The sequence below is a fragment of the Fukomys damarensis genome, unplaced genomic scaffold (assembly GCF_012274545.1).
Source record: "Fukomys damarensis isolate Sample0158 unplaced genomic scaffold, DMR_v1.0_HiC HiC_scaffold_18, whole genome shotgun sequence".
In the NCBI taxonomy this organism is placed as follows: domain Eukaryota; kingdom Metazoa; phylum Chordata; class Mammalia; order Rodentia; family Bathyergidae; genus Fukomys; species Fukomys damarensis.
Window position 1 is genome coordinate 30,082,083 of NW_022900930.1, and position 26,579 is coordinate 30,108,661.

A 26,579-nucleotide genomic window follows, 5' to 3' on the forward strand; every position below is an offset into this window, starting at 1 on the left:
TTTTCTTCCCAAATAGCACTGATGTTCTAAATTAAATCAAAGTTGTTCATAGCATTCTCTGGAATTACATTAAAGTTTAAAAAATTGAAAAGCAATGTACATTATCCAATATCACCATTGGAATACTGAGATTTACATGAACTATTTTCCTGAACAGCTAATTTTTGTGGGAAGAATAATAGTAGTAAATTATGTCATTAACATTTTATTGAGCTCTTTATCTAGTTAATTATTACATAGACTTCTTGGCTAAAAGTATGTTGTTATTATTCTGAAGCTTAAGTGGCTTAAAACAATACTTATGGCCTCAAAGTTTCTCTGAGTTAGGAATTTAGGATTACTTAATATATTCTAGCTCAAAAGATTACTGTCAAGATGTCAGTCATGGCTACAGTGTGGTATTGACTAGAAAAGAGACTGATTCCAAGGTGACCTAAATAGTTGACAAATTAGCAAAGTCTGTCATGGAAATTCTCAGTTTCTCCCAAGTAGCTTCTGTGGTGACTTTACGCACAATTACTAGCTTCCCCAGAGTGAGTGATCCAAAGGAGAGCAAGATGGGAATAACAGCACATGTTGTGACTAACTACAGAGTTTAGACACCATCATCGTCAGCAAGGTGTTTCACAACACCCACATTCAAGAGGAGGGCAATTTGTCTCCACTCTGAAGAGTGTCAAGAAATTTAAGTAATGAACCCAAACTGCAAATAAAGAGCAAAATAAAAGACAAATACAAGGAAGTGCATAGATCTTTTTCAAATGAGAAGGGTTCAAGAGATAGTTGGAGGGTGAAGGAAGGGGAGGTAAAGGGGATAAAAAAATTGAATGGCCTGCCTTGCAAGAGCAAGGACCTGAGTTCAATTCCCGGTACAAAAAAAAAAAAATCTGTTATGTACAGTACCACCTGCCCACAATGAATGCAATCATTGTGTAATGCAACCATATACTAATACGAATAAAAATTGAAAAAAAATTAAAGAAATTTAAGTATCTTTAAAAACTGCTGCAGCCATTCAGTCATGGTTTTATCCCAGTCCTCTGTGACACTGAGGCAGACGTTCAAGTTCAAGCCCAGCCTGAGAAACATAGTGACTTAGTGAAACCTTATCTCAAAATACAAAAGGGCTATCAATGTAGCTCAGTATACAGGTCCTAGATTCAATGCCCATTAATGGGCAAGGAAACAAACAACAACCTACCAAGAAAAAAAAACAAAACAAAACAAAAAAAAATATTGCTCCCATCAGTGACAGTGCTTTCCTTCACATGAGTACCAACCTGGGCTAAATTCTTAGATTCCTGTACTCTCCTATATTCCCACTGCTTTTAAAACTACTAATAAAAAAGAAGCAAGATATGTCATTTAAAAGTATAGGATCACAATGATGCATGAAACTGTATAGTATATCTAAAATGTACCAATTAAACAAAAATAAAATTAAAAAATACGAATAATGCACTTAATTCTCACCTGGACCACTGGCATTTTCTCGAAATAGGTCTATGAAAACCAAAGCTATAATATGAACTGCAGGACTCTGAATAGTTTGCTACATGTAGTACTCTGCAGGCTCCTTTGACATTATGTTGGCATTCTCTGTCCATATTCCATCTGCATTACCGTTCCTTTAACCTCTTTATTTCTTGTACCTTTTTGCATCTGAGGGTGTCAGGTGCATTTTCTTGTTGCCTGTTCAATCAATCTTTTTCTGTCTGAAATCCTGGAGTACAGTCCCAGTATCCCCTCTCCCTAAAATTTTTCAGTAAGTTTTCTTCTCTTGCCAAAACAGTTAGAACGCGTTATTGAATTTAGAGATCCATCAATCAAGTATTATCTTGCCAGGATACTAGGCCATTTTAAGGTGTCTGTGTATTTTCTATATTTGGTTTCAAGATATACTACTCTAACTACCCATAGCTCTGCTACCTGAGTTACCATGAGTGATATTAACTATATTTTAATTTAAAACATCCCTGATGGAAAAGTCAGGGTTGTAATGCAAAAGACAATTTTGGACATGAAAACCTGGCAGTTTTATTAAAATGTATGGATAATATAGATAATATATCATTTATTTTAGTATATGTGTTTGTGAAAAATGTGTGCCACTTTTGAGACCCTGTTTTTATACTGATGAAAGAATGACTGGCTTGCCCTAGCCTGAACAACTAGGAGCTGCCAGAAAATAAAGCAGTATCAGCCTCAACCTCTGCAGCAAGATCCTTCTATTTAATTATCTTGTGCACTTAACACATAATAGAAACTATTAAGTCTCTTCCAATAAATTCAATGTGCTCTGAAGCATTTAGATAATATTCTTTAAAATGTCCTTAAGAAGCTATAAATCAGTGAATTAATTAACTGTATTGTGGCTTTTTTTTTCTTTTAGCTGAAATAAACTGATGTCAAACTATACAGAAATAAACTATTATCCATGAAAACAATTTTCATGAAGCTATAAAAATTATTTGATTCAAACATGTACTAATAAAAAATGAAATAACAAATTGCTTGAATTTCAAGCATAGCATTCTGAAAGTGTTTAGAAAAAAACCTGTATTTGTGCTAAAAATAATTTTGTACATAAACATATTGTATAAAGATTACAAATAAGGAATCTCCAATGATTGCATTGTCTGATCTCATATCATATATTTTACTGGTGAATGGGATCCTCTTTCCCCACTCCAGCCCTATCTATGACCCTAAATTCTCTTCACCCTTAAAAATATATATACCCAAATGATACGGAAAGTATGACTAGTGACTCTCAAACACTGAATACAGATACCTATAGTAAGCACTATCTTATGCAATTTAGATAATAATGCAATATCAATCCTGGTTAAATAAGAAGCCATAGTATTTCAGGTTCCAACATTGAATAATAATTTTCATAAAAGTGTGATGATTTAAGGTTCCTTTTTTAGATTTCTATATCTTATTTTATATATCACATTTAAAGCTACAAGATTGGGTGAAATCAGAAAGAAAAGCAATGTAATCAGAGAAGAAAGTCAATCATTTGTAAACACATCCGAAAGCTTGGAGGTAAGTTAATAAAAAAGAATGAGCAAGGAAGAATGAAGCCTCAAAAGTAAAAACGTGGTGGGAGAGAAGTGAGAAAACATTGGCCACACAGCCAAGTGAAATAATTTTGCAGAAAGGGAAAGGGACTCAATTTTTCCCTGCTGTTCATGTAAGATAAGTAATATAAAGGAACCCCTGCCATTAGCAATGTGGAGCACATTAAAATCTTGACAAATGCTTTAAGGGGTGAAGAAAGTTTATGTGGGTTAAAGGACAAATATAACAAAATGAGTGAAATGAAAAGTATATAGGTAATTATTTCTCACATTGCTTTGCTTTGAAGAGAAATGAACAGGTACAGTGGACCCTTGCATTATACAACTGGCTTGACATATGAACAACTTAGGTTATGACTGGAATTTTAGTTTTAACTTACAACCAAAACCTTGACTTCTGACCTGAATTCCAGCAATTTGTGCTTCCAGGTGGTCTCAGAAACAGATTTAACCTTAAAAGAGTTCCAGAAGGGCTGGGCTTGGTGATTCACGCCTGTGATCCCAGCAATTGGGAGGCTGAGGCAAGAGGATCACTGCAAGTTTGAGACCAGCCTGGGCTACATAGTGAGTTCCAGGTCAGTCTCAACTGTACAGTGAGACCCTGTCTCAAAAAAACAAAAAACAAACAAACAAACAAAAGGAACATTACAACATCCTTTCCTGTGTGGAGTTAATTGAAAAATCTTGGACCATAGTTTCTCCAAGGACGCCAAGATCTGCCTGCATACAGGGGAGAGGTTTTTAAAGGCTGTGTACAGGAGCTTGAGCCTTCTATTGACCAGCTGGAATTACCACCAGCCCTCAAGAATGAATTGCACTCATAAATCAAGTGTTCACTGTAGCTAAAATGAATAGCAGGGTCAAGAAAGATTTTTTTTGAAAAAAATAATAATATGATTTGTATCTTCATGTTAATTATTCTGTAGACAAGATGTTGGGAATGGAAGAGATAGGATTCTATGATGTCTTGAGTAGGTCAAAGGAAAGGAAATCTAGCGCGTAATGGGAAGTCTGGCCTGTGCTAATGGCAAACAGACCAGAACAATGGGAACGCAGACAGGATTACATGACTTGTAACAATGGTACAGGGGAGATAAAGTCTTTCAAATTTATGAAATTATTTGATATCAATTTTACTTATATTTTCCTTGTATTTGGGAGGAGCATTTTTAATATGTTGTATCCACAGTTTAAAAATATTTCTTGGAATTTTTAGTACTTACTAATTTTGAAGTTAAATATGCTCAGTTTCAGAATAACTTCAGTGATTAAGCCGACATTTGTTGTTTTGTTCTTGCTTTCTTTATATTCACATTCTGGCTTTCCAGTTTTATAAATATTAGATCTTCTCACTGTCAGTTTTTTTTAAAAGAATTACTGATTCTCTTTTTTTTTTAATTTTGCTGTCTTTCCATGCTCTCTCTGTGCATTTCTTCTGATATACCTTCCAAGAGGCTAATTCTTTTTTTAGCTCTTCCTAATCTACTGCTAAGACAATTAAATTCTTAATTTTATTTCTTAAATTATGACATTTTCATTTAGCTAGTAATTATAAGTAACTTTGTCAGCTGAAATTCTGTCTTATTTTTAACTCTAAAAACATGAAACAATCATATATATATACAGTATGAAAAATTAATCACCTAAATCTTTAATGTATCTGCATCTACCACATTTATCTTGACTAGTGGGTCTTATAGTCCTTTCTCTTCTTTCATTCCCACTCATTTATTTTCGTTGTAGATATTGTATATAAAATTATTGTGTAAAATTATTGAAAAGCAGTCAATATAGACTTTACATTTTGAATAAAAATGTAACTTATTAAACTTTAAAAAATCAGATGTAATGTGGGGCTTAGAATTATGTTTCACTATTTATCCAGAAAGTTTTTATGTTTTTATTTACTTAGAAACTAAAGTTGCCAGCAAATTGAATTTGTCTTTGTTTCATAAACTGAGATGATCTCAAGTAATACTACAAACGTTTCTGTATTCCTATTCATTCCTAGAGAAATGTTGTAATTCTCTGGGATATTAAAACCACATGAATTCACCCATTTGATGAGTTCTAGAAGGAAATTTTTGTCACCCTAAACCCATAACACTTTTGTTCCCCTCGTTGAGTTTATTGATACATTTTAGGTACACAGTACAGTTACATTCATTATTGGGACCTTGTACCTTTACATGACAGGTCTTGGTTCTCATTTTTTCCCCTTGTCCCTGCCCTCCCTTCATCCCCTACTCCTCCTTTACAAACACTTCATTTGCATTTTTTATTTTCTGATATTTTTTCTTTTCCCTTATTAGCTTTCCCCTACCCTTCCCACTTTCCCTAAACCTTTAGCCCCTTTCTTCCTATTTCACATTGTCTATTATATCATTAGGATCACTGGTTATTCGAGAGATACAGATGAAAGCAACACTTCTACCTCACCCCAAAAAGAATGTCTGCTATCAAGAAATCACACAATAACAAATGTTGGTGGGGTTGTGGGGAGAAAGGAACCCTCCTCCATTGTTGGTGGGAGTGCAGCCTGATCAGCCACTGTGGAAATCACTATGGAGATACCTCAAAGAGCTGGTACTAGAGGTTCCATTTAACCCAGCCATCCCTCTGCTGGGTATCTTTCCAAAAGAATTAAAAGAATCATATCACGGAGATATATGTGCACCTATGTTTATAGTGGCACAATTTGTAATAGCTAAAACTTGGAAACAGCCCATTTGCCCATCCGTTTGGAACTGGATAAAGAAGATGTGGTTTTTCAATAAAATGGAATATTACTCAGCCATAAAGAATGATAAAATATATTCATTCATAGGAAAATGCATACATATTGAAGATTACTGCTAAGTGAAATAAATAAGTCACACATGTGTAAATACCAAATAGTTTCTCTGGTGTGAATAATCTGCAATAATACATAAGATCCTAATAAGATCACTGACATTTAGAAATGGGAAGAAAGGAGCTAAAGGTGTAGGGAAGGTGAGATGGGTAGGGGAAGGGTAATAAGGGAAAAGAAAAAAATGTAAGATAATGAAAAGATGGAAATAAAGTGTTTATAGATGGGGAGGGGAGGAGGGAGTGAAGGGAGGGCAGGGGTAAGGGGATAAAATGAGAATCAAGACTTGTCATGTAGAGGTACAGGATCCCAACAATGAATGTAACTACTGTATCCCTAAAATGTACCAATAAACTCAATTAAATCTGCAAAAAAATAAAGAATGAGAAATTAGATTCATTCATAGGAAAATGGATACATATTGAGGATCTACTCCTAAGTGAAATAAATAAGTCACACATGCATAAATACCAAATAGTTGCTCTGGTGTGAATAAACTGTAATAGTACATAAAACCCATAACACTTTTAAAATGTGCTTACCTTGCTGGCCTTTCAGAAGCAATTCTGAAATATATTGCTACCACCAAGGTAAAGGAAGCTTCTAAAGTTGGACTCGCCTATGTGCATCACTTTTTTCTTAGGCCTTAGTCATATTATTTTGCACTGCTTTGACACTCTCCAATAAACAAATTGTTAAACTTTTCTAATTGTTTGTGGGAGGTTTCCTTTGCTTTAAAATGTAGGCCTGTATTTTAGACATCTGAGTTGCCTGAAAAAAATTTACAAACTTCTCTACATGTCTTACTTTTGTCATCTCTAATTTACAAGTAATAGTACTTGATTACAATTAATCAATAAAATTATTGTTACTAAAATTAAATGATATTATGAATTCTGTGCCATGAAGATCAGGAAGCAGCTATCATTTCTATTATTGGATAAATTAAAATTCCCCCAAATCCCTTAATCTCATAGATGAGATCACTTCCAAATGATAATCATATTCCATTTAGCACATTGCCTGCAGTGGCAAGAATCAAGATCCCAGTGGTCTATTAATTTTTAGTTATTTCTGAGTCTTCAGAGATGTTTTAAAATAGGCCTTTTTAATATTCTTCCTCTTTGGCTTCCTTTTTAATAATTCATATCACACCTAATTCACTGTTATCATCAATGCAGTGACTCCATTTCCAAACAGTACACTTAGTTTGAAGTACTCAAAATGTCACATACTCCGAGTGGGCCCAATTTCTCTTTACTTTCACCTACAGTGAAGCATAAAGACGGGTGGACGTTCATCTCTTCATTGTTTGTCTTATTTTTCAAACTGGAGCTTGTGTTCCTACAACTCAGTAAAATGAAAATAAATTGATTTTTTTTCACAATGAGCCATAACCCTGCAGGACAGGTTCACGAAGCTCTAGAATATACGGCAAACTTTCTAGCGTAGTCCAAGCCTTCTCTGCTTCAGGAGTCTGCTCTGAATCATTCCCCGCGTCTGACCCTTCCCGTTGTGCAAACCAACTCATGAAAACAGATGAACAGAGGCTTGAGGCCAAGATTGTCTCAAACCCACATTATGTCTCCCACGTATAATGTCATACGTTCACTCGTGACCTCCAGGCACAGTTAGCAGAGACAGCTATTGAAAAATATTTTTAAATCACATAAAAACATCTAGATTTAGTGGTTGTTTCAGTCTTTCAAAAATGCATTCTTTTTATATTTTCTTTTTATGTTTTCATTCAATATTTTTGATGTTCTGTTCCAGTACTTAAGTTTATTGGTTGTCAGTCTTTAAGAAGTTAGTTTGTGAACTTTCTTTTTTTTCCTCTCTCTCTCTCTCTCTCTCATTGAGTTTATTGGTACATTTTAGGTATACAATACAGTTACATTCAATATTGGGATCTTGTACCTCTGCATGACAGGTCTTGGTTCTCATTTTTTCCCCTTGTCCCTGCCCTCCCTTCACCCCCTTCTCCCCTCCCCATTTACAAACACTTTATTTCCATTTTGTCATTTTCTCATATTTTTTTCTTTTCCCTTATTACCTTTCCCCTACCCTTCCCACTTTCCCTCTACCTAGTTTGTGAACTTTCAAGTAGCAAGCCCTTATATAAATAATAACAGAAAATATTTAAATGAAATAATTAATTGATGGGAATTCAATGTGTTTGAACCCATACATAATTTCCAGGAAAAAACTAATAGTAAATGCAGTACTTGTTACAGCCTAGGAAAGAAGAACCAAGTATGGGAGGGAAGCTAATTTAACAAAGAGTTTCGAAGATTCATAAATAAAAGGCTATTTTAAAAGAGTCAAGGATGCTTCCTTCAATAGTGCTGATCATGGACAATTTTCTAACAAGTGTAGTAAGTTGCTATGAATATGCTACTTTTGTTGAAACCAAGAGGTGTAGACAAGAAAATCAGTCCTTGAATATAGAATTTCTCATCCAAAGGTCATCCTAAATTAATCTTGAGTCTCTTATCACCAAAATGTCCTCCTACCAAGTTTTAAATGCTTAATAAAACAACTCTTGAATATATACGTACAGATGATGTTGATTCTTCAAAAGTTATAGTAGGAAGATTCCTGCTTGGCTAAATGGAAACTACACAATGTGTTTATTACAACTGTGAGCTCTTTTAAGTATTCACAATTCTTCATTTAGGGCAGTCTGTTAATGTTCTCATGGTACAAGGTTCAGATAGTACTGTAAAAGGGAGAAAGGGTATTTGTTTATTTGTTTCATTTAGCTTTTGGGAAAAAGTTTTAAGAAAAATATACCACAAGAATTGAAGTTGGGAGGAATTATTAATTAATAATTTGTGCCACAGCAAAAGAACCAGATTTTGTGTTCAATTTGCATTCATGATAAAAATAATTCATCTTTCATTTTATATAAATATGAGGTAGTGTTTAATTATAAAACATATGACAGCTTGCAGATAAAAGTTTTCCTATATTTGCTTCTATGCAATAAAATAGCTTACCTTTCTAAGATTATTTACCTGTTACATCTTCCGTGCTTCACAGTGGTCTATGAAAGACTAAGAGAGGCAGTGTTTTCATTCCTTCAAATTATTTTAATTGTTGGTTGCGTAACCAATAAAAGTTTATATTTAAGTAGGAATTATTTCAACAATATGTTGGTCTAAAAAATGATTAACTACATGTGTGTATATAAACCTTTCTGAAATTATATATGTATGTAAACATTTTAAATATATGTATGTATAATCTCTTTCTAATACTCCTAAGTGAAATAAATAAGTCACACATGTGTAAATACCGAATAGTTTCCCTGGTGTAAATAATCTACAACAATGCATAAGATTCTAATAAGATTACTGACATTTAGAAATGGGAAGAAAGGAGCTAAAGTGGTAGGGAAGGTGTGATGGGTAGGGGAAGAGTAAAAAGGGAAAAGAAAAAAATGTGAGAAAAAGAAAAAATGAAAATAAAGTGTTTGAAAATGGGGAGGGGAGAGGGGGTGAAGGGAGGGCAGAGGTAAGGGGAAAAAATGAGAATCAAGACTTGTTATGTAGAGGTACAAGATCCCAACAATGAATGTAACTGTACTGTATCCCTAAAATGTACCAATAAACTCAATTAAAGCTTAAAAAAAAACCTCTTCCAGGAATGATAAAAACTCTTTGATAGGTATCAGTAATCACTGCTGAATAAATAAATGCATGAGACTCTACTCATAACACTTTTGTCCTTTATAAAATGGGTTTTTATATACTCCTATCCCTGGTGAATTAATGTCATGATCTTTACATAATATATTTGGAAGCAAATAATTTTTAAGAGAAGAGCGTATTTCAATAGAATTTATTGAGACTGATGTCAGTCAAATTTCGAGAATGCAATTATTGCAGTAGCCCAAATAATATTTTTGAAAATCTGAAAAATATATATTATATTATATTATAACAATGAATTATTAACTTTGAAATGATTAAGTTGTTATATTTAAATGATTAACCAATAATATTGTTTTTATTATTTAACTGTTAAAAAAGATTAAACAATGAAAGTAGTCAGTGTTTGATAATAGGGTTTGAAATATTCATTCATGAACTTTGGACAAGTTTGGTCTGTTTCTTTGGTGCCAGAGGCTCACTAGTGATCTGAAGAGACAGCAGTGAATTATCTCGCCTTCATTCAGAACTTTGATTTATGTGGAGAATAAATACAGAAATATTCATCAATAGAATCATATCACATTAATAAAATGACATCCTTTCATATTTTGATTGACTCTATATATATGCATATATATACATATATATATACATACGTACATTAATATATATACATTTTTTTTTTCTACCGGGGATTGAACTCAAGTCCTTGCACTTGTGAAGCAGGTGACTAAACCACTGATCTAAATCCCCAGCCCCTTATTTAACTATATTTTTAAACTGTAGATCTCCAGAATTCCAGGGGTTTTGAAGCAACATGAATGTACCCTGCAGAAAATACAAGGATCACAAGCCATTTTTGTTCCAATCTCTATCATTGCTTGAGTTTAGAGAATAATTAGGAAACAATATGCAAAAATGAGCTACAGTTCAAAGCTATTACTATAGCTGCCAGTCTATACTTTTAATATCTTATTCCTCATATGGATTCAAACATCACACTGTAATAGTAGCTTACTGCAGTGTATAAATGAATGCTTAACATGAGACAAGAAGATGTGGTTTTTTGGTTTTCACAGACCATCTTACCATTGACGTCAGAGTATAACAAAAATAACTTCCTTTAAAAATGAGTCAAGAAAAACTATTAAGGAACAGACAGAAACTTCTTGCAATATAACAATTTATGAATAAAAAGATTTATTAGTAAAAGTTAGCATTTATCTGCCTAAAAAATAAAATTGCTTTTATTTTGTCAAAATTATACAGGCCAGTGGGAATCTCAATTCTATTTTGGTCTTGTTCTTTTGGCTTTGTGTGTGTGTGTGTGTGTGTGTGTGTGTGTGTGTGTGTGCTATACAATATTTGGTATTTTTGAAAAAATGGGTAGTGAAACTTTGAAATGACGAATTGGCAACACTTGGTATGTTGATATAAATATTCTGGGTTTTTTTCCCCTTGAGAGATAAAGAAAATTGCTGTTTTATTGCTGCCACCAAAATAACAATCACATAGACTATCTACTGATATTCAATCAACTAATAAATTTCAAATATTCATTCTTTGGTTATCTTAAAAGTAGTTTCTGCCTCCTTTCTTTTATAGCCAAATCTTGACATTACTTACGGGAAAGGATATAATTTTAAAAGTCTACACAATACTATTATGAGAAGTAGCTGTTGTGTGGGAGTAAATAGTATCATTTCCTGTGAGAATCGTGCTTCTTTGAGCAAAAGTATAATAAAACAAATATGAAAAGAAGTCTAGGGGGACATAGTGAGGATAGGACCTCTGCAAATTCTCTTTCTTCATAAATGCAGTGAAAAAATGGGCAAAAGTTGAGAAAAATAAAATTTTTCAGAACTCTGGCAATTAATTTTAGGCTTGCAGCAATCCATGAAACGGTTCAGTCAAGAAAAATATCTGTCTCTTGGTAAGAACACTGGAGTTGTGGCCTTATAACTTACTCTACTTCTCTCCTCTTCTCCAGCTCGTGGTTACATTGCAATCTAACATTGCTCATTTGCAAGACCAAACGGCAACCTGGCTGCCACAAGTGGGAAAATGGAGCATGACTCTTTACAGTTTCATTATTAGAGAACCGTAATTATGAGCACAGCTTGGAGCTTCTCTTTAAGAACTCACTTGCAGGCTTTTTTCACTTAGGGGAACTTGGAGCTCATCCACTGTAAAAGGCCTTCTTCTTGGAGGCGGATCTCAAGAACACTTAGAGAAAATTTCTTCAAAATCGCCTCAGGTTGTGTGTATCAGTGAAATCAGACTGGAAATTCAATGGACCTACATATTAAAGATGTTGGGAAAGCTCCGCATATGCCTAGGTAGCTAGGAGGTCAAACAGAGAGGGAGAGCTGTGAGCAGGTCCAGTGTTATAACGAACTGTATCGTGTCTCCCCGATTCATGTGTTGAAGTCCTCACCCCTGATAGCTCAAAATGTGATTTTATTTGGAGATAAGGTAAGTGGGATGCAATAAAGTCACATAAGTGGTTTTAAATTCAGGGTAAGTGCTGACTGTACAAGAAGAGGAAATGGGAATAAACACACGCATACAGAGGAAAGACCAGGTAAAGAAACAGAAAGAAGATGGGCTTCTATAAGCCAAGGAAGGAGGTCCCCATAGGACCCTCATTCTGCTGACAAGTTGATCTTAGACTTATAATGTCAGAAGCAAGAGAAAATTATGTTTTGTTATTAAGCTCACTATTGTTGGTATTTTGATGTGACAGACCTAAGAAACTAATGCATCAGGATAGTTGCAGAATCAGGAAAGACCTAAGAAGGTCCTCTCAACTCATAGTGACCTTTAGACCTTGTGCAAGTAGAAGTAAAGGCTGAAACAAAATTGCCAAATGCCTGATTCAGTGTGAAGCATAACACCATGAACACAGAGCTCCCTGCAATGCTAGAAGAATCACCAGCCTAAATGTTAAGAAAGACAATCCCTTTCCAATTATTGGTTGCTATGTAATCTAAGCAAGAAAATAGTTCTATGACTGTATGTGCAAGTCAGTGCAGACTTCAGGGAATTTGTGTAGAAAAGTCAATGTATAAAACAAGCAACAACTCTAGGCTGAGTGGAGATATAATTGTCAGAGTTGCCATATTATATAGTTTAAAATGTCCAGTTTTTAATAAAAGTTATGAGATATGTGAAGAAACAAAAATGCATAGCTCATGCACAGTTAGAAAAGCAACCAACAGAAACTTACCTGAAGAAGCAGACACTGGAATTGCAAGTAAAAAATTTAGTTATTTAAAACATACTTAAAGAAGTAAAGGAAATTAAGTCCAGAGAACTAAAGAGAAAGTACAACAAAATCTCAAAAGACAGAAAATACCAACAAACATAGAAATTATGACAAAAATTATAAAGTAATTCTGAATTTGAAAAGTAGACTAATGGAAATTGAAAATTCAGTAGAAGGCTAGCATTTGTTTTCCTAGGAATGTTATAAAAATATTCCCACAAACAGCAAACATTTATCCTCTTGCAATTTGAAAGGTAAAAGGTCTGAAATCACTCCTCAAGGCTCAAAGACACGGTGTAATTCTTTACTCTCCAAAGGCTCCAAGGAGGAATCTGTTCCTTATCTCTTCTAGCTTCTGGAGGCTGCAGACATTTCTGTGATTGGTTACTCTAATTTCTGGCTCTGTTGTCATATTGCCTGTTTTCATGTCTAATGTGGAGTCCAACTCCAGCTACCCCCTTATAAGGGTACTTCTTGCTGCCTGAAGCACCCAACTGGACAATTCCTCTATTCAGAGCACAGTGTGAGGACTTCAGATCAGTAGACTACTACTGAGGCAGAACATTATAAGTAACTCGGTATGTTCCTTTGTAGCAAAAATAGAAGCTTATTTTCTGATAACTGAAAGGAGACATTTGACAAAGAAAATAAAAGGAATGGTTTGGAAAGCTCTAACAATGCCTTAATAAAAACAGATGTTACTTACAACCAGAGAGAAAACTGGAGAAACTAAGATGGTAGGGTTTTTTTTCTTTTATTACTAGAATATTTTACATTACAAAAAAACTTCTAAGTAATCACAACGATGGGGAGTTGGGCTAAGCAATCAGTAATAATCAGAAATAGAAAGTCATAAAATAATATGGAACTGACAGAAAAGAGAGAGGAGAAGCTTTTGTTTGGGAAGAAAGCAAGAAAAACAGAATGGGAGACATTGAGAAGATAAATGTCATATAGTGCCCAAAACTAGGTAGAACCACTAGTTAACAGGCACTGGTTTTGTGACACGTGGTGATTTTGGAAATATGCTCACATTATCACTGAGACTGGTTTTAAAAAGTGTACTGTATATATTTATAGGATAGACAAATTAATATTGATGATTGAAAGTCCATTTTAACCACTAAAATTCTGGCAGGAAAAAATGCAAGAAGTTTAATAATTTGATGGTGCTCTGATCAAGTGGTGACCGAAGTAGTTAAGGTTTAGCAGTACACTGAGTTGAGTGATAGAGCTGGGAGAGTGTGAAAATTGATGAGATCCAGGAAATAACATTGACTTGATCATGTGAGGTTCAAACGATGTGTGCTCACAAACAGCCTAGTATTTCTGAGCAAAGCTCTGTCTATAAAGAGAATCATCAGATCTTAGCTAGCAGGCCCAGGCCTTTCGTGTGCCCAGGTAAGGGAGAGGGTGGAGAACAGTGTGGCCACAGAATGGTTTCTAGGAGGAACGGCTGCATGAAAAGGATAGTACTGCAATGCAAAGAACACAGGAAGACTTTAAGTGTTGGGGACACACGTTCTAATGACATAACAGCCAGGTGCTCAAGCATTATGTACCGTAATACATAATGTCAATCTTGACACACACATTTTAGATCTTAACAAAATGTACTTTTGATAATTGGAACATATGTGAGAGCAGAATGAACTTAATGGGGTGTGTTTCTAGCACCAAAAGCACTTAAACTGAAGAAAGAAAGGTACAGATTTCCAACAGTGAATGTCATTATATTGTATATATTAAATGTACCAATAAAATTAATTAAAAAGAAAGAAAGAATATTACTGTTGAATCTATTGCATATATGCACATATTCCCCTAAATCTCAGTGTACTTAATCTGTTTAGAGTATCATTCTAGTTGAAAATGAAGCTAATCCATTGGATTCATTTTTCATTGTTGAAGGTGAAAAAAAAAGTATTTAAAATTATAATTCATTCGCCTTCTCTTTGTGAAACATAAAAGGATTGCTTAGTAATGGTGGAAGAATTGGAGAGGGATAAAATATATCAAGAACAGTTAGCAAGCAGAACACATAGGAGTAAAATTTGTTGGTCATTTATGATGAAAATTATGATATGCATCGCTTCAACTTTAAATTCAGTTTAACATTTAAATTGCAGATTGCATCCTTTGCAGAGAAACATCTTTAAAAACAAAAGGTGATTTTCCCCTTCCTCAAAAAAAGCAACAAGCATATTTCATATCCAACTTTTATTTATTTATTTATGTATTTTTTCAGGTACTGGGCATCAAACTTAGGACTGCATTTGCAATGCAGGCACAGTGCCACCAAGCTAAAACTCCAGCCCAATTTTCATATTTTCTCATGCCTCAAACACTAAGGATATTTTAAAAACTTTAAACAGATACTAGAGTAAATACAGATTTTGAAAGCCTACTAACTGGAGTAGAATTTGTTTCTATGTTTCCACAAAACAATGACACTTTAGGGATGTGAAATTTTATAAATTCTGACTATAAACACCTAAGTGTCTGTCTTATTATTATAAAGTTAACTGTATAGCATTTAAAGTTCTCTTCATTATTAAAGGTATTTTGGCTTAACATTTAATTTTATATTTCAAGGAAGCAGTCTTTCAACTGCTTTTTGTAAAGTTTGTCATTTTGTTCTTCATTGTAGTTTGGTTGCCACGAAGGAGACAAACAGTGCAAGACCCCGAAGTACTCCAATGTCACCGTCAGACTTTCTGGACAAATTAATGGGGAGGACATCGGGGTATGATGCCAGAATCAGACCTAATTTTAAAGGTAACTGTTCTTTGTACGACTTCAGATGACACCTGTTCAAAAAATGTTAAACCCGAGAAATTTTAAAACTGGCTCCATCAGAAACTCTAATGCCATATTCCTATTACTTTTCAAATATTTTATTAGTCACATAGATCTAAAAGGGAAAAGCTTGTCTCATCTTCAGAGATATTTTAATGTGCTCCCTATAGATCAGCAGTGTTTCCTCCCTTTCTAATATAGGCAATATTTTTGGTTTAGCAATTTATTTCAGTAATACACATGTTTGTATATGACTTTTCTTTAATTCACCTATCTGTTACATTACAAACTAAAATAAAAGCTCCTTTAAGGGCTAATCATAAACATTGTTATCTTTTTTTGCCATTTTCTTGCGGCACTAGAATTGAGCCCAGACCTAAACTCATGCTACACAAGCCCACTGCCACTGAGTTAAACCTCTCGTCTTTTCCACCCCACAAGAGGACTCCATATTGTAGAGAATCAGCTCTGAAGGACTAAACAAAAAAGCCACTCTTAATGTTTAAAGCATTTCACTAATAATGATACGTTTTACCTGAATTTCTAGGAAAGAAGGTAAAAATCAATCAGAAGACCAATTTTCATTCTTGTGTTTAATACAATGATAATCAACATATTTAGACAATTAACATTTGACCTATCCAGAAGCATAATATCCTGGAATTTAATTTTAGAACAAAAATACTAGAAAGCTGCCCCTAAACCTCAATGTACTTAATCTGTTTTGAATATCATTCTAGTTGATAATGAAGCTAATCCAGTGGATTTGGTTAAACTTTTTCATTGTTGAAGGTGAAAAAACAAAAACGTTGTTTAAAATTACTATTCATTGTCCTCTTTGTGAGAGATAAAAGGATTTCTTAGTAATGGTGGAAGAATTAGAGAGGAGTAAAAAATATCAAGAATAGCTAGCAAGCAGAACACACAGAAGGAAAATTTTGGGGCATTTATGACAAAAAATATGTATTGCATTGCTTCAATTTTAAATTCAGTTTAACATTTAAATTGCAGATTGCATCCTATGATTTGTATTGAAGGCTTCCACCATAAATATTTTTTAAATCACAGGAAAAAAAACATCGATTATCATGCTGAGAAAAAAATACAGTTTACAGAGGTATAATATACAAATGAAAGCAAGAAATTTATCTTTATGTTTCTTTATGATAAAGAGTCTTTATCAAATTGAAAGAGTGAAGTATCCCTATCACTATATTAAGAAATTAACTTTAGCTGATTTAGAAAAAAATAAGCAGTTGTCATATGAGTGAATCACAAGAAATATAATCAATAATTAGCAGATTTCTTAAAGGATTCCACAATCAGGGATTCAAAAGTATTGCTTTCTTTTCACTGAAAATTAAAAAGAAAAATGTATTGCATTTCAAATATCAGTGAATATTTTAAAAGCATATAGTCTTAAAATATAATCTTAATAAAACTGCAGAAAAATAATTGGCCCTAGTGCCTTTGCTGTTGTTAGACAGTTTACTTCTGTTGTAACATTTCATAATTTAACAGATAATGAAATTTTTAAGCTATTTAAAATATGATAATTGCTATTTATGTATAAGACCAGGAATGACTACAAGGATTTGGTCTTGTCTGAAATAAATACTCATTCTTTTGTTTGTTTGTTTGTTTGTTTTGGTGCCGGGGATCAAACTTGGGCCCTTGTGCTTGTACCGCAGGCTGTGGAACCACTGAGCCAAATCCCTGGCCTGATACTTGTTCTTTTTTGAATAAGAATTTATTCTTTGAAAACAAACTATAGCCAAGCTGTTTAGAGGTCAGTAGATTTTAATATTTAGAAGATTCAATTCTGCTAGGGTCCTTAAAACACAGGGATGAGCAATTATTTCTTTTACATGGTTTTACAAAATATTACTTTGTATTCTCAAAACTAAAGAAATAAACTTTATACTTGATTAGCAAAAATAGAAATATTAATTAGAAACATAATTTCATGTATTAGTTTATAGCTACCACTCTTGCATTTGTCATTTTCTTCCAAGAATCAAATGACACTGACTTTAATACTCTCATAACTTCACCTTTACATTAAGAATAGTCAACTTTCTTGCTTACTGAATCAAATGTAACAATCTGTTGAAATATACAAGTAATATACATCTTTAATGGTTAACATAAAGATATTTAAATGCTAATGAAGTAAATCCACTGCATAACCAAAGACGATTAGATGAAAGGAGGCAAGACAGATCAGTCCTTTTGCTGTCAGGTACCCACCTAGTGATCCATCTCATGGAGATGAGAGAAGAGCACATCAAGCATAGAAATGTTAAGTGAAAACTCTGTTCTCCCGATGATATTCAAAAAATTAGCTTTGTGTAGAAGCTCAGTTCCTGCCATATAGATTAAATATTGTTCCTAAGAAATTTAGCTAGCTATATAGCAATGTGCTTTTAGTATTCCTCCAAGTCTTCTCATGTATTAATAGCTCATATTATTTCATCAATGAGTAACAATCCCAGATAATCATTTTATGCATTTGACATTAAAAAAGCTTACATGATTATGAAATTACAGAATTCTGGATGCTTCAGATATTTTTCCATTTGCACTGACATTTAACGTTCTAAAAAATTCTATATACATTTTTATTTCTGCTGCTTTCAAGACAACCTATGTTCTTCTAACTTTGAACAGATTTTTTTAGGAAGATTACTGCTTATCCTAGCTTTTTTGTTTTGTTGTGTTTTCCCTCAATTTCTTCAAAATAACTCTTCTCTTAAAAATGTGATCTTTTCCTGTGTCATCTGTTTGTAATATTTCCCTCATCCTTTTCACCCCTTTCTCCTTTACCTCTACATGTAAGGAGTCGCAACCTGAAAGTCAATGGCTTGACAATACATGTTTAGGAAGATTTTAATTCCATAATTGCATTTTGGTCTCCTTGCAATCCTCTCTATCCCAAGCCATTTCCTTGAAAGTGAAGCTGTGGCAGGTGAGTTGCAAATATTTAGGAACGTGTATAATATGCTTGTTTTGTGAAAAAATTGCATTGTCTAAAAATATCAGTGATGAAAAGCAGCAGCTCCTTGTCTCAGTTTTCTGTTTGTGTGTGTCGGGGAGTATTTTTTCTCTGAAAAAGGATTATCTGACAGACTGCGTTCCTTGAGTGTAGCTTCTTTGCTTCAGATGAGTACTGAGTTTTGACTAGGCTTGTCAAAACAGAGAAAGCAATAGTTTGAGATACTGACAACTATCATATTTTCCCCAATTGTCAGCAAAGTTATTTCTTTGTCTTCAAAGATAGGAAGCTGGGTATGGTGGTATGTACTTGTAGTCCTAGGCACTCTGAGGCTGAGGTGAAAGGATGACTTGCATTCACAAGTTCAAGATCATCCTGGGCACCATAGCACGAGCCTGTCTGAAAAACATGTCCATAGGTCTAAATACCAAGCAAACTTTTCTCATCAGGAGTGTTGATGAAAGCCAGGGAACTTTACAGAACAATGGACGTAGCCTCTTTATGCCACACCCTTCCTACTCTCTGCCACCTTCCTTCATCCCCATGGTCCTTGTCTTCTTTTACATTATGCCTTACTATTTCATTTGTTAATAATTTTCATCAGCCTTTTATATTTTATGTCATTAAACTAGGATTTGCTCTCATTCTGTTTATATGATAATTTATTCTCATTTTTATTCAGTAATCTTTGTGTCTCCAAAGAGAAAGCTGTGCTCAAGTCGTTCATTTTGAAATAAATGCTTTTAGGTGTCATTTGGAACTAGAAGCAATGTTTATAGGTTAAAAAAAAATGAATAGTCAGTTAAAGGTAGTCCTAGGACAATAAATACTTACTTTACTAGGATAATTTCCCTGCCATTCCTGGATTTACTTCTTTCCTTTTGATTATAATCTTCAGTTTTTCATTTTGCCTTTGATAACTTTTTTATGAATTTAGTTTATTAGTGCATGTGTGTAGTACATAAAGTTTACATTCCTTGTTGGAACTTGGTATGCATAGAAATTTATCTTAAATCCTTTTGTTTCATCCCTTCTTTTCTCTCCCTGTTCCACCATTCCTTGTCCTCACTTTTTCCTTCTTTCTTTCACTTTCTTTTCTTTTCTTTCTTTCTTCCTTCCTTCCTTCCTTCCTTCCTTCCTTCCTTCCTTTCTTCCTTTCTTTCTTTCTTTCTTTCTTTCTTTCTTTCTTTCTTTCTTTCTTTCTTTCTTTCTTTCTTTCCTTCTCTTTCTTTCTTTTCGTGAATGTTTGCCGTGGGAAAGTTTATGCTCCTTGAGTCCATAATGCTATGTGAAATAAATCAGACACATAGGCTTAAATATCACATTGTTTCTTTTATATGAGAAACCCAGAGTAAAACTAAAGAGCAAAATAAAAGATGAATTATATAAAGTAAGGAGATCCATTATTCCCAAAAGGGGAGAAGATCAAGAGATGGAGGGAAGGAAGAGGGAAGGGAGAGATGGGTGATAAAAAAGGAACTGGGATAGGTTATGCCATGATCTTTGATAGATCCTAAATCTAACTTGCACTTAAAAATTAATCTTTTAACCAGTCTCAATTCTTTCCCAACATTTATTGAATTTTTGTTTTCTTAGTCTATCTTCAATAAGCACTGTTTTTAACTTTGCCCTCACAATTTCTTTGTTATTTCTGTCTTTTTAGCTGTAATATATCCCTGTGTTAACCCCTTTCACCCTACATCATGAAGCCAGTCTTTCTAGTAATCTACAACCACACATTCTTTTTTTTTTTTTTTTTTTTTTTTTTTTTTTTTTTTTTTGTACCTGGGATTGAACTCGGGTCCTTGCGCTGGCAAGGCAGGCCACCGAACTGCTGAGCTAAATCCCCCACCCTATGACCACACATTCTAACTGCAGAACGGCAAGCATATTTAAAATTCATTGTCCATATTTTATCAGGGTAAAAACTATCCTTTGAAAGGTCTTCTTTATCCTTTAGCTCTTCCCATCCATCAAATCACCATGTTCTGGAATAAAATTCCCACTTACCTTTTGAAAAAGGTATGTTTTCTATTTGCATGTTCCATGATGAAAGGTCATTTTGAGAAGAACCATCTTTTGAATAATAAACCTTTCTAAAACTACAAATGTTCACAGTTCCAAAGTTAGATTCAACACCTTATAATTTTAGTTTTTGTAGGATTTTGACTTTTTAATTATTATTTTTTAGTAATTATTTCTTTTTAATTTTCAAACAATCTCAATCTATAAAAAAAATTTTAAAATAGTACCAAACATGTTTTCCCTGGACTACTTCAAGGCAAGATGGTTGATGCCTTAATACTCAAGTATGTACTTTAAACAAGAATACTCTTCCAGATAACTCTTAAAACACACAAGTCAGCATGAAAATAGTGCTACCATCTAATTTCCAGATCTCCATTGAAATTTTATCAACTATATAAATAATGACTTCATTACAAGAGGATCCAGTTTAGAATCACTCTCTCCTTCACTCTGAACCACCAGTTTATTTTTTCTGAAATCTATGATCTTGGTATTTTAAATAATATTATTGTTCAGTTATTTGACACAGTGTACCTTACTTTCCATTTGTCTAATGTTTTATGAGTTGTTTTAGCTACTACAACCTGGTAGGAATATTACAAACTACATGTTATCAGATATAGACAGTGTCAATTTTACTATTATTAGTGATAGTCATATGTATATACTCATATATGTGTGTGTATGTGTATACATATTTCTCTATTACCTGCTGAAGACCATGAACTGACACCATGATTCTCAAATATCAAGCTTCTATTCTACATGGCACCCGGAATGGTCCCATTGAGGACCCTTACAGCTCACTCCCTGTGGATCCTAAATCCTGCATCTGACAGCTTCTACAGATGTGTTTCTCTCCTCCTCTGGATCATCAAAATCTCAGCACAGAAGCCTATCATGCACTGCCCACCTGAATCACTTTAAGAGTGCATTTCTAAGAAGAAAAATGATGGGAAAGAAATAAGAAATGGAAAGAGCAAACTGAATTCTTCATTTAGTTTATAATTTACAAACTTTCTTAAGGAACCTAACAAACAGTTTTAAATCTAGATTCAAGATTATCATATATATCTTATTAATTAAAGAGTCAAAGTGTTACAGAACAATTGTAATTCATAATCTAAGACACAATATTCTCATGAAATGTATAAGACATGCTGCGTTTAAGATGGCAAGTACTTTCCAAACTACAGTGTTCTCCCTGTATCAAAAAGAAATTTTAGGACTTTGCTGTAGCTGCTTATCAAAGTTTCACAGATCCACTTGCAAAATAAAAAGCCCCAGTGTAACACTTGTGCTTTGCCAGATAATCCCCGCTTCACATGCCACAGTAGAAAAGTTTGTTTAGACCTGAGCTTATGGTCAGACCACAAGGACTAGTTTCCAGGATCTGACCTTGCTACTAGCAATAAAGTTTGTTTTTTTACACAACTCCTGAGTCTCTTGAAGTTCCTTTCGGTACTCCTGCCACAACAAAAGAGTAGCACTACTTGTGACTTGAGTGCATTTATTTAAAGTAAAAAAAACTCTATGTTGAATTTTTTCTAAATATAATCTTCAATTGTGTCCTATATCTTTAAACAGGCTAAGGCTTTAATACATTATGTTAAAAATTTCTTAGAGCCATTCTTATGAAATTTTAGTGGTTTGTTCATTAGATTATGTGCTAGCTTGGCTGTGTATCTATCTGTTTCAGGAAGTTTTTCCCTAATGTGAGTGATATCTTTGTTGAAGTGTGGTATTGTACTTTGATATTCTGCCTTCACTTTCCCTAAACTTAAAAGACATGTTCTACTTCTCTAAGGGACATTTAAAAGAATACCTGCTGCTACAAACATCTGCCACTACTGTCTTTTGCTTTTCAGGGCAGCCATGGCTAATGCAATGAACAATTTGCCATATGGATGGGATAGCATTTATATTGTCTCTCGCTAAACATAGTAGTGTTTTGAATGGATATAACAGCTTTTGCCTTGGCACAGAGAACTAACAGATTGCCCAAGAATTGCTCAGAACACAGGTGCTCTCTGTGATGGCAATAGGAGATTTACAATCTTCTCTATAAAAATTTAAAATACATGTATCACTAGTTGGATGAAAAGACTTCCCCAAAACTGCTATACGGATCTGAAATGAACCAACAAACATAGAGTAGAACACAGTGCCTACGAAATGCCACAGTGCTGTGCCCATTCTTTCTTTGTAATCTATTTCCATCCCCACCGTCCTTGGTTAGATCTGATCTATTTACTCCTACACATGACTCTTTTCTCTGACTCCAAACTTTTGCTTATCCACACATCGATTGCCAGTGGTACATTAGTTCCTACATTCACATGAAAATCTGTAAGGGCCCCAAACAATTCATGAAATAAATTTCAAATAATTTGGTATCATATTGAAGAGATTTTATAATATAAAACAATGCCTTTTATTTCCAAATTTATTTATATTTTAATATTCTAAAATAAATTTTAATTTGTGTGTGTTTTCGTATAAGTGTATATTTTCAAGAAAGTGTCTGCTGTGTTTTGAAATTCAGAATTAGGATTTGTTGCCTAAATGCATGCACCCTACTTTGTGCTGAAATAGATAATAAGTAGACAAATGAAAACCAATCAGCACACTTTCATATGTTATATCAGCAAAAAAATATGCCTGATAATCCAACCGATAATAAATTCTATACAGGACTCAGACCACTGTGAGTTACTTTACTTTCACATAAAATTTATATTTTGAATACAGGCAGAATCAGTTTTAGGAAGAACCTCCTCCATTTCATTGGAGTCATGAGGCTTTCTGTCCCCAATTATTGGTAAAAATCTAAATAAATTATCTCTCTTAAATAAGTTACCACTGCTTTTCTGTAGAAACATATTATTTACTCATAGGATTCATTAACCCTTCTGTATAAACCACTGGTGAATCAGGTATACCACTACTATATTTTAGGAAAAAAAATAAAATTACAAAGGGTTTTCCTCCTTCCAATATATTGCTTAACAATGTTCCTTTCAGAAACTTCCTGGAATCCTGAGGTCACGCCATATCGCCCTTGCTTACAAGGAACATTGAATGTATCAAAACTGACTGACAACTTCAAAACCCTGAAGGATAGGCTGAACTTATGGCTCCATTTTATTATTCACAGTTTTATGGATAATAATTAAATTTGAAAGCGTAGGACAAAAATATATTAGTGATTGCTTCAACTTGTATTAAGTGCTCATAGCAACTTAAAGTTCAAAACAGAAAAAACCTTTCACTTTGCTAAATTAAAGTAAGGAGAATCCCTTCCCCCACCGTGTGGTTTATTTCAGCTTCAGCGGGGATTTCAGTCAGATACAGCCAGCAGTCCGCTAGTCACAGCCTCTTCTTAGACCTTGTTTTCACAACACGGAGGTCCTGCCACCATCATTGTATTGGAAAGTGAAGCAATCCAGTAGCAGTGCTCTTGTGTTTTCCCTTTTCTAAAGGGAAGTCAGTGGAGCACAATACAATTTATCTCAAGCCAAATAATGTTGCCTGTCTCGCATTGATGTAACTAGCAAAAGAAAATAGCAGAGTTTTAGTTAAGTGGCAAAACAGGAAAACAACTCCTCCACAAAATTAAATACTAGTTTTAGCTTTTCAAAGATGCCAGTCAGTCTGTGTGTATTTTTAGAGTTCATCACTTTAGCTTCATATTAAGTAAAGAAAAAATAGTTCTAACAGTTTAATTGTGACTGCATGTTTCTCCTTGATGGAATAAAAAACATCACGGATAAAGTATAATTTTACCTGTTCCACAGAGTGACATAAAAGACAACCCTCTCGCCTTTCAAGTAATATGTAAATATAAAATACTAATGATGGCTTTTAAAGTCCTGTTCATTTTTAATCCTATAATTATGTGCACACCAGCATTCAAGGCTTTTTTCAGGTTTTCTTATTCCTGTACACTCTTCCTTCACATTTAGAAGAATTTAATTTTTATGTATTTGAATTCTGTGTCCTAGAAATATCCATGTTTCACAAACTTTGGGCTCTCAAGTACATAATATCTACTCTATTTCATTATTGATAGAAACCAACATACTTATAGGAAATCTTACAAAAATTCAATCCTGCCTTTTCAATGCACTTCTCTATTTCTCTATCTTTAAGAATTTCCTCAGCTCTCTGATGATTCCAGGTGTGTTTTCTACTATGGAATTCCTTATGCTATGGATTTGCAAACATTGTGTGTACTCCAATGATTTAAGGGGGCTTTAAAAATGTTGATATCTTTTTTATGTTTATATCAACTAAATTAGAAATATAGATGGGGCATCTATATTAGTTAAAGATCTTTCAGTGTACAACATACAACACAGAGAACTATAAATCTGAAATTTTATTTTTAAATTACTTTTTTAACATCTACCTTAGTTCATAAGATATAAGGACATCTAAAGAAAGTGTAATGAAACAAACAAAAGGGCTTTTGGGTGTAGCTCAGTGGTACAGCACTTACTGAACATGATAATGCCCTGGGTTCAATCCACAGCAATAAACACACACACACACACACACACACACACACACAGACACACACACACACACTCTCTCTCTCTCTCTCTCTCTCAGAGGGAAGAGGATGAAAATTATGTATTGCTAATTAATCAATTATAAATTGAAAACTAAAACAAATGTCCAATCTAAAATTTTCTAACAAATGTATCTCTACATTAACTGTGAAGTCATAAAAAAGGATATTTGTTGATAAGAAAGGTTTCAGAACTTCATAGCATTATGCATCATTTGTCAAAAATTAATGAAAATGTGTTCAATTAACGGGAAAAAAGAAGGAATGGGAACCATGGAAGAGGATCCCACAAAATAAAAAGATGGAATTAATTTCAATTGTGATGGTAGAAAAGTCATGAACTTCAAGCATATGATGACTGCTTTGTTTTAAGGCAAAAAAATTCTAGATTTTAAGTCCAAAGGAAAATGAAATTAACAGAACATCTGATGAATCTGAATGTAATGAAACATAATTTAAGACACTTCCAAATTTATGGATTAATTAATGTTACATGTGGTAAAATCTGGAAAATCTCAAGAAAGTGTACTTCAGAAAAGGAAATGCAATCACAGAATATTATAAGGCTAAATTGGTGTAATATTTACACCATAAATGGTGTAAAAAGTGAACATTAACATTAACTGAACACAAATCGTTCAGGATATAGCACAGTGGTTTCAGAGCCTGCCTTGCAAGCACAAGGTCCTGAGTTCGATGCCTGGTACCAAAAAAATAAAATTAAATTAAAATAAAAAATGAAGAAGTAAATACAAATAAAATTTAACTATATTTCATAGTAGGAAGGTAGAAAGATTTATGGATTGGAGGTAAGGGATGATGTATAAAAAGAAAAGATAAACCCTTGTCTTCCACGTGAGCAAGGAACATATGCCTAAGACAAAAACATATGAAAGTAGCAAAGTAAAAATGTTATGTACAGAAATTTAGATAAATACCCAATGAACTTCATAAATTAGTTAAAATTATGTTGTCTGAAAAGAAGGAAAGGGAAAGGTAGGAAAAAGGGCAACTATCTTTTTTTTCTAATAAATACTGTAAAATAAATTTACTTCTAAATAGTGTCCAATTAAAATAAATTTATTAAAAATAATAAATAAAAATAAATTAATAAAAGGTCTTGGGGCTGTGTGTTTAGTGGCATAGCATCAACCAACTGGGGAACGATTTTCAAGAAAAACTGACAAATTTTCTTTAAAAACAGAAGATGTTTTAAACTGGTCTAACTCCCCATATTCACAGTATGAAGTCCATGAAGTCCAGCAGTATTATAGCAGCTTATCAGAAGACAGACCAGATTTGGAGCTCTTTGGAAATTCT

The 26,579-nt window shown here is 33.6% G+C and overlaps 1 protein-coding gene across 4 annotated transcripts in view; it reads left to right on the top strand.

Annotated features, from left to right (window-relative positions):
* Glra3 (glycine receptor alpha 3) overlaps window positions 1-26,579 on the top strand; it is a 168,809-nt gene that overhangs the window by 21,998 nt on the left and 120,232 nt on the right. For all 4 annotated transcript variants that reach the window (XM_033765436.1, XM_010629816.2, XM_033765434.1 and 1 more), the window contains exon 2: window positions 15,515-15,642. In XM_033765436.1, the coding sequence (XP_033621327.1) occupies window positions 15,515-15,642 (128 nt within the window). The remainder of the gene's footprint in view (window positions 1-15,514; window positions 15,643-26,579) is intronic.